The 8,056-nt window shown below is 53.0% G+C and overlaps 1 protein-coding gene across 1 annotated transcript; it reads right to left on the bottom strand.

Annotated features, from left to right (window-relative positions):
* Positions 1-2,082: 2,082 nt before the first annotated feature.
* On the bottom strand, positions 2,083-8,056 carry tp53inp1 (tumor protein p53 inducible nuclear protein 1). Its single transcript, XM_068324499.1, has 4 exons — positions 7,827-8,056; positions 5,957-6,300; positions 4,504-4,939; positions 2,083-4,408 (listed from the first exon to the last, which is right to left on the bottom strand). Exons 2-4 carry the CDS (start codon positions 6,069-6,071, stop codon positions 4,189-4,191), a joined length of 771 nt encoding a protein of 256 aa, XP_068180600.1. The 5' UTR covers positions 6,072-6,300; positions 7,827-8,056; the 3' UTR covers positions 2,083-4,188.

The raw sequence follows: 8,056 nt of genomic DNA, 5'->3' as shown, positions 1-8,056 counted from the left end.
CAGGCTCTGGGTGGTCAGGAGGTGCTTCCAGATGACTGGACAACTACAGCTAATGTGATCAGGGAGACAGGTAGGAGAGTACTTGGTGTGTCATCTGGAAGGAAAGTAGATAAGGAGACTTGGTGGTGGAATGAGGAGGTACAGGAGTGTATACAGAGAAAGAGGTCAGCTAAGAAGAAGTGGGACACTGAGAGGACTGAGGAGAGTAGACAGGAGTACAGGGAGATGCAGCGTAAGGTGAAGGTAGAGGTAGCAAAGGCCAAACAAGAAGCTGATGATGACTTGTATGCTAGCTTGGACAGTAAGGAGGGAGAGACTGATCTATACCGGTTGGCAAGACAGGGAGACAGAGATGGGAAGGACGTGCAGCAAGTTAGGGTGATTAAGGATAGGGATGGAAGTCTATTGACAGGTGCCAGTAGTGTGATGGGAAGATGGAAAGAGTACTTTGAAGAGTTGATGAACGTGGAAAATGAGAGAGAACAAAGACTAGAAGAGGTGACTGTTGTGGACCAGGAAGTAGAAAAGATTAGTCAGGATGAAGTGAGGAGGGCATTGAAGAGGATGAAGAGTGGAAAGGCAGTCGGTCCTGATGATATACCTGTAGAGGTATGGAAGTGTCTAGGAGAGGTGGCTGTAGAGTTTCTGACTGGGTTGTTCAACAGGATCTTAGATAGTGAGAAGATGCCTGAGGAATGGAGGAGAAGTGTGCTGGTGCCCATTTTTAAGAACAAGGGAGATGTGCAGAGTTGTGGCAACTACAGAGGAATAAAGCTGATGAGCCATACAATGAAGTTATGGGAGAGAGTAGTGGAAGCTAGACTAAGGGCAGAAGTGAACATTTGTGAGCAGCAGTATGGTTTCATGCCAAAACAGAGTACTACAGATGCAGTATTTGCTCTGAGGATGTTGATAGAGAAGTACAGAGAAGGCCAGAGGGAGCTGCATTGTGTTTTTCTAGATCTGGAGAAAGCTGATGACAGGGTGTCCAGAGAGGAACTGTGGTATTGTATGAGGAAGTCTGGAGTGGCAGAGAAGTATGTTAGAGCGGTGCAGGACATGTATGAGGACTGTCAGACAGTGGTGAGGTGTGTGTAGGTGTGACAGAGGAGTTCAAGGTGGAGGTGGGACTGCATCAGGGATCAGCTCTGAGCCCCTTCTTGTTGCTATGGTGATGGACAGGCTGACAGACCAGGTTAGACAGGAATCTCCATGGACTATGATGTTTGCAGATGACATTGTGATCTGCAGTGAGAGCAGGGAACAGGTGGAGGAGAAGCTAGAGAGGTGGAGGTTTGTCCTGGAAAGGAGAGGAATGAAGGTTAGCCGCAGTAAGACAGAGTACATGTGTGTGAATGAGAGGGACCCAAGTGGAAGAGTGAGGTTACAGGGAGAAGAGATCAAGAAGGGGGAGGATCTGAAGTACTTAGGGTCAGCAGTCCAGAGCAATGGAGAGTGTGGAAAAGAGGTGAAGAAGCGTGTCCAGGCAGGATGGAACGGGTGGAGGAAAGTGTCAGGTGTGATGTGTGATAGAAGAGTTTCAGCTAAAATGAAAGGAAAGGTGTACAAAACTGTGGTGAGACCAGCGATGTTGTTTGGTCTAGAGACAGTGTCCCTGAGGAAAAGACAGGAGACAGAGCTGGAGGTAGCAGAGATGAAGATGCTGAGGTTCTCTCTGGGAGTGACCAGGATGGATAGGATCAGGAATGAGTACATCAGAGGGACAGCACATGTTAGAGGTTCTGGAGATAAAGTCAGAGAGGCCAGACTGAGATGGTTTGGACATGTCCAGAGGAGAGATAGTGAATATATTGGTAGAAGGATGCTGAGTTCTGAACTGCCAGGCAGGAGGCCTAGAGGAAGACCAAAGAGGAGGTTTATGGATGTAGTGAAAGAGGACATGAAGGTAGTTGGTGTGAGAGAAGAGGATGAGAAGACAGGGTTAGATGGAGGCAATTGATTCGCTGTGGAGACCCTGAAGGGAAAAGCCGAAAGGAAAAGAAGAAGTTAGGGTTAGGTAGAGGTTAGACTTAGTCGATACCAAAAACTGCTAAACCCAAGCCCTAAGACAGACAAGTCGACTGTGTATGAAAACATTTATTATGGGCTAGTGAGATCACATTTATTAACTATTACAGTTGGAAAACAGATGACCCCAATTCTCATGAGCTTTTTTGACATTAGGAAGTGAACTGTTCCAGCTCACGTCCAAAATACAAAAGAAAGAAACCACTTACGTCGATAAATAAAAAGTCAACCCCAAAATTCCTACAGCTTTTTTTTTCTTTTTGGCAAAGTGCAGTATTATTCCAGTAAACTACACAAAAGTCTAACACTTGGTGAAAAAATGCCACAAAATATTCTTCACACTTTTTAAAAACAAACAGAGAATGGTTTTGCTACATCATTCTGACGGGTTTGTTGAGTCATGTAAAGGTCAGGTGGCGCAGAGTGCCCCCCCTGGTGGTGCATAGCTGGTTTCTGGTGTCCGTTTGTGTCCTTTAATTCACGACGTCTGCTCTGGACGTCACGAAGAGACTTCAAGTTCTTCATGGGTACATTGTCATAACATTTCAACCTGGAAGGCACGTGATGCACGAAGGTCAAGGCATAGAAGCGAACATTAGAATCCCTGTTAGTCTGAAAGGAGGAGAGCTTTTCAAAAAGATCAGAGAAACAAAATAACAGCGTCGGCGTTCCAGAAGCTCGATAGAAAGAAACATTCAAGAAACCAAAGAGAGAAAGTTCATGGATTATTTACAGCAGACGCCCAACAAACAACACTCGTACCGTAAGGGGTTAATAACCGCTTTCCCCCCACAGGCCTCCGTAGAACGTCACCGGTTGGACGGTTTGTCTCATGGGCGGAGCTACACTAACTAAACAACAAATAAACAACAGGATCATAAAGTGAAATATCAAAGCGACATGATTCAAACAGTTTATCAAAATGTAACGAGTCCAAAGGCATGCTGGGAAGTCTCGAGCATGAATCAGATTAAGCGCTCGTTTCCATGGATTCCCAGCAGTCGATAAACAAAAACAAATGCGCTCGCCGGGGGGGCGGAGCCAGAAACGTCCCAGCAAAGAATGGTCAGTAAATCTGCATTTTCCAGAGGAGTCAAGCGATTGGTGGAGACCCTGAGAGCGGACCAATGAGAACACCAGAACAAACACAAACGTCTTTTCCCATTTTCTGCCGTTGTCATGGCAACACAACGCTACAACCATGCAACAGATCGCACACGGACACAAGCAGACGACTTCATACTGATATGTAAATTATTTTTTTCTTTTCAAAAAATATTTTGGAAGTTTTTTTTAAATACGTTTTGTCTTTACATTTCTATTTGTCTCAAAGCTACAGTTAAAAAGGCTTTAGTGATATAACCCAGAAAATACTGAATCACTAGTTCAGAGGCGGGCTCAGTGGGGGGCGGGGTCAGGGGGGCGGAGTCAGAAAGGAACAAGTTGATGCTTCAAGTCAGGAAAGGTACTATATACCAGCGAACGATGTGGAAACAGTTTGTGACGTGGCTCCTCCTCCTCAGCTACACGCGGCTGATTGGTTGGATGGAGGAGTGGAGGGGGGCGGAGTCAGGGAGGTTGTGGGGCGGGGGGGTCCACAGGAGCCGGACGTCAAAGAAAACACTTCCCACAAAACGAAGTGGATCCGCCGCAGCAGAGCCTCACAGGTCCTACATTTCCCATCATGCAGTTCTGTGGAGCATCCCTTTAATGAACTTGTTCTCTGGTGGCAGTCGTCGTGATGCATTCTGGGAATCGAAGGAGCCTCAGAGAAAACTACAGGCCTCTGAGGCGGGGGGAGGGGGTGTGGTCTGAGAGGATGTCTCCTCTGATTGGCTGTCATTACACTAAAACTTCAAGTGATTGGTGAGAAACGTCTCCTGATGGACGCCGCCCCCCGCCCCTGTAAAGTGACCTACAGCATTGATTCTACACGTTAAGAGATGGGGGTGGGGGTCGTCATGACAACGCTTCCTCTTCTGTGATTGGACGCGGGGGGAGGAGTGATGACCTTTTCTCAGAACAGACAGACAATGAAGGGCCCCGCTCCCAGGAGGCGTGGTCTGCCCGTCTGACGGTCCAATCAGACGTGACGACTGGCCGGTTGCTGGTGCTGACATCAGAGGAACATGGTGAGCTTGGCCTGGTGGAGGCGGAGCCTCAGAAGTTGAGGTGCTTCTGGCTGGGCTGGTGCAGGTGAGCGGCGCCCGCCTTGGGGGGGCGGAGCATGTTGAGGCGGCGCAGGGCCTTACGGGAGGGCTGGGCGTTCTGGGCAGGGCCTCCTGGGCGGGGCTGCAGGAGGCCGGTGTGGGCGGTCAGCGCGGCTGCGTAGCAGGCAGGGCTGATGCTGGAGCGCCGCGGCGCCACTGCCCCGTCAGGCCTGGGGGGCGACAGAGAACACCCCGTGTGAGAACAGCCCATGTTTACCCCCGCAGCAAGCGATGAAGATGAAGATGAGGCCGAGGACAGTCTCACCTGAGGCGGGGGCCGTCTGCAGCACGCCGGCCCTTCTCCTTCCCGCCCGCAGCCGGGGTGGGGGGCAGCTCCAGGGAGCACGGTAGGGGGTCAAGGCTCAGCCGGGGGGGGCCGTGGTGGGCGTAGACCGACATGCTGGGGTGCTCGATCAGAAGGTTCTCCAGGGGGCTGGGCTCCAGCAGCACGGGGTGGACACTCCGCCCCGTGAAGCAGGGGGGGGGCGTGACGAACCAGCTCTCCTCCAGGGAGCCGGCGTCCACCTGCAGGAAGCCCCCCTCCACCTCCTCCTCCTCCTCCGCCAGGTCCGTGTCGGCGGTGGAGTCCAGGGAGGTGCAGGAGGCGTAGCGGAACCGGGGGCCGACGGGGGAGGGGATCACCACTGGCTCCTCCTCCTCCTCCTCCTCCTCCCCTTCAGGGCCGTCAGCACACGCCTCGGCTGCGGGAGAAGAGCTGGATTACAGGTGTGAACCGACCCCCCACCAGTGACATCACCCGGCTCAGTGACCCGGATTAAAACTGGATTAAGTGTCTAAACTGGATCAAGTGTCTAAACTGGATCAAGTGTCTAAACTGGATCAAGTGTCTAAACTGGATTAAGTGTCTCAACTGGATTAAGTGTCTAAACTGGATCAAGTGTCTAAACTGGATCAAGTGTCTAAACTGGATTAAGTGTCTCAACTGGATTAAGTGTCTAAACTGGATCAAGTGTCTAAACTGGATCAAGTGTCTAAACTGGATTAAGTGTCTAAACTGGATCAAGTGTCTAAACTGGATCAAGTGTCTAAACTGGATCAAGTGTCTAAACTGGATTAAGTGTCTAAACTGGATTCAGTTACTCTAAACTGGTTTTGGTAGGGTGCAGTACTGTCAGCCACCTGCCGGTGGCGCTGCTGTTAGCAGGGGGGTGGGGGTAAACTAGTGGAATGTACCGGTAGGTTAAAAATTAACTGCAGGCAGATGACTGGTTTTCTTCCAGGCCCCGCCCCCTGTGACCTCACTGTTGACAGAACGCAGGGGGGCGGAGCTCCCAGGGCTCAGAGTGACCCTGTGTCCCCACAACAGCCCTGAGTGCTGACTCAGCACAAACCCAGTCAGCTGAGCTCCGCCCCCTGGCAGAGGAGTTCAGGGTGGAGACTCGTGTTAGTGACCCCGCCCCCTGCTGTGACATCATCTGTCTCCATCAGCATCTATTTTTACCCCCCCTTGGCTTCCATAAACTGCCTGATGGGACCAGACAACCCCCCCAGACATTCACACGCTGGTGGAACCAGAGCCGTGTCGAATCCAGCAGAGATGCCCTCATCTGCCCTTTGGGGGGTCATTTCTGTTTGGGTTGGGGGGGGGGGGCTCCTCTAGATTTTACAGCACATGTCCATTTACAGAGGTTCTGGACCAATCACGTCCGTCCTTCACTGTGAACCAATGAGGACGGAGGCAGTGGGCGTGTCCTTACCCAGGTAGTTGACCAGGATCCAGTCCTCCTCCTCCTCCTTGTCTCCGGGTCGGGGGCCTCCACTCAGTGGCTCCACGTCGTCCCCAAAGAGGGCGCTGGCGAACCTCTGGAACATGGCTGGGCCTCCTGCGGGGGGGTGAGGCGGCGTGGGGAGGCACGTGGCTGGCAGGGGGCGTGGCTTGCTCTTTGGTCATCAGCTGCGGGGTTCACGGTGGAGGGGCGGCTCCGGAAAAGGGAATAAAGTGCATCAAAGGGGCGTGGTCACGGATCATCTGAGGGCCAGCGGACGCATGGCGGGCGCGGCTCCAGGGGGCGGAGTCAACGAGGAGAGAAGAGAAGAAGCCCTGAGGAGAAAGAGAAGAGGGTGGGGTCAGAACAGAGGCACACTCTGACCACCGGGGGTGCTGCTGCTCAGCCTCCAGGCCAGCAGGGGGCGCTGTGACGTGGGACAGGAACTCCACCCCCGCTGGCTGTTGGTCCGCCCCTCACTCAAGTCTATGCCCTGATTGGCTGACATAGAAAAAACCACAACAAGTAACCTAAAGCGATTGCGTGCATGTGTGTGTGTGTGTGTGTGTTTCCATGACGGAATGCAGGGAGACGGTGACGTATGGATCGTCACCCACTTTAATTTGTTTGTAAACAGTCTAAACACAAATAAACAAACTACTGATTGTTGACAAACAGCGCAGACCGGTTCAAACACCGGGCGGGTTCGGATCAGAATGTGGATCAGGTCTCACGCTGGGGCTGCGTTCCAAACCTCCTTCCTGACCACAGATGCTCATTTGTCGGATTTCACCTGAATGCGCCATAGTTGTGGTGCGTTTACGTCTCGCATTCCGGCTCGGATTTTTCTCTTGTCTGAATTGGGTGCAGAAGGAGCGAAGAGTACAAAAGCCGAACCGGGGCCGAACCGGGCTCCGGTGTGGAACGAGCAGCTGCGAAGCGGAACCAGACAGAACGAGCATTCATCTGTCCGCCGGCCGCGAACGCACCGCCGGTGGGTCACCGGCAGCACCTGTTCCTCCGCCCGAACCGAACCGCCCGCCGGGATCTGACCGTTAATAAACCGGTCCAGGCCCGCACGACCGGTTCAGAGGAGAGACCCCCCCCCCCCCAGATTAACCAGCCTCAAAAGTGGGCCGTGAAGGTTACATAACCTCAGCGTAAACAGGGCAGTGGGGCGTTCAGGGCCGGCTGGGACAAAAACAATGGTGTTTTCTGAGTGGAACCGGTCCTTGTGTCCGACACGGACCCGGTTTCCGTGTAAACAGGAAGTGTGAAGACCGGGAGAAGTTCTCTGACTGGAAAAACTGGTCCCCCCCCAACACCCCCCCCCCAAATTGCAACCATAAATGTTTCGCAGCTGTTTATCACAATGAGTCGAGCAACAAACTGAGCAAAAGAGCCCCCCCTTTAGAATACGGGGGGGGCTAAATATCAAACAGAGAAAGTCTGATATTTAGCTATCGACATGTTCGATGATCTGATCACAAATCGATGGATCAATAGTTCGATCAGCCCCCATGGACCCCCCCCCCCACGGACCAGCGGCGGGGGGGCTCGAGTCAGTACGGGGGGGTAACCGAAGACCGACCCGGCCGTCCGGGGGGAACCGGCTGTGAGACATCCGACATTAGCATAGCGGCTAAAAGAAGGCTAATGCTAGCGGCTGGGCTAACGCAGCATTAGCACAGCGGCTAGCAGGAGGCTAATGCTAGCAGCTAAAACCACCAGAACCGCAGCACCAGCCTCGTTCTGCCTGTGTCCTGGAGCAGGGGGGGGTCTCCGGTGGAACGAGGCTGAGACGCTCCGTTAACGCGACCACCGGGGCCGTACCGACCACCGGGGGAGACAAAGGGCTCACCTGCGGCGGATGGCTCCTCCCGGTGAGGTAGACGGTGCAGCCGGTAAAGAGAACAACGGAACGTGTCTTCACGGAAGAAATAAAAGTAACAAAGGTTCCGGACGGGGTCCCCGGTGTCGGTGTCCGGTGTCGGTGTCCGGTGTCGGTGTCCGGTGTCGGTGTCCGTTCTCCGTTTCCTCGTCGGCCCGACTGCTCGTTCTTTTGTTGTTGTTGTGGAGCTCCAACAGCTG

The sequence above is a fragment of the Antennarius striatus genome, chromosome 9, assembly GCF_040054535.1.
Source record: "Antennarius striatus isolate MH-2024 chromosome 9, ASM4005453v1, whole genome shotgun sequence".
NCBI classification, from domain to species: Eukaryota; Metazoa; Chordata; class Actinopteri; order Lophiiformes; family Antennariidae; genus Antennarius; species Antennarius striatus.
This window is presented reverse-complemented; position numbering and strand designations above follow the sequence as displayed.

What these genes read in the sequence shown, in the direction of transcription:
- tp53inp1 (XM_068324499.1), bottom strand. Translation starts at nt 6,071, where the DNA reads ATGTTCCAGAGGTTCGCCAGCGCCCTCTTTGGGGACGACGTGGAGCCA. An exon ending in GATCCTGGTCAACTACCTGG is followed by an intron (nt 4,940 to 5,956) that starts GTAAGGACACGC and finishes CTTCTCCCGCAG; the next exon opens with CCGAGGCGTGTGCTGACGGC. An exon ending in GCAGACGGCCCCCGCCTCAG is followed by an intron (nt 4,409 to 4,503) that starts GTGAGACTGTCC and finishes GTCGCCCCCCAG; the next exon opens with GCCTGACGGGGCAGTGGCGC.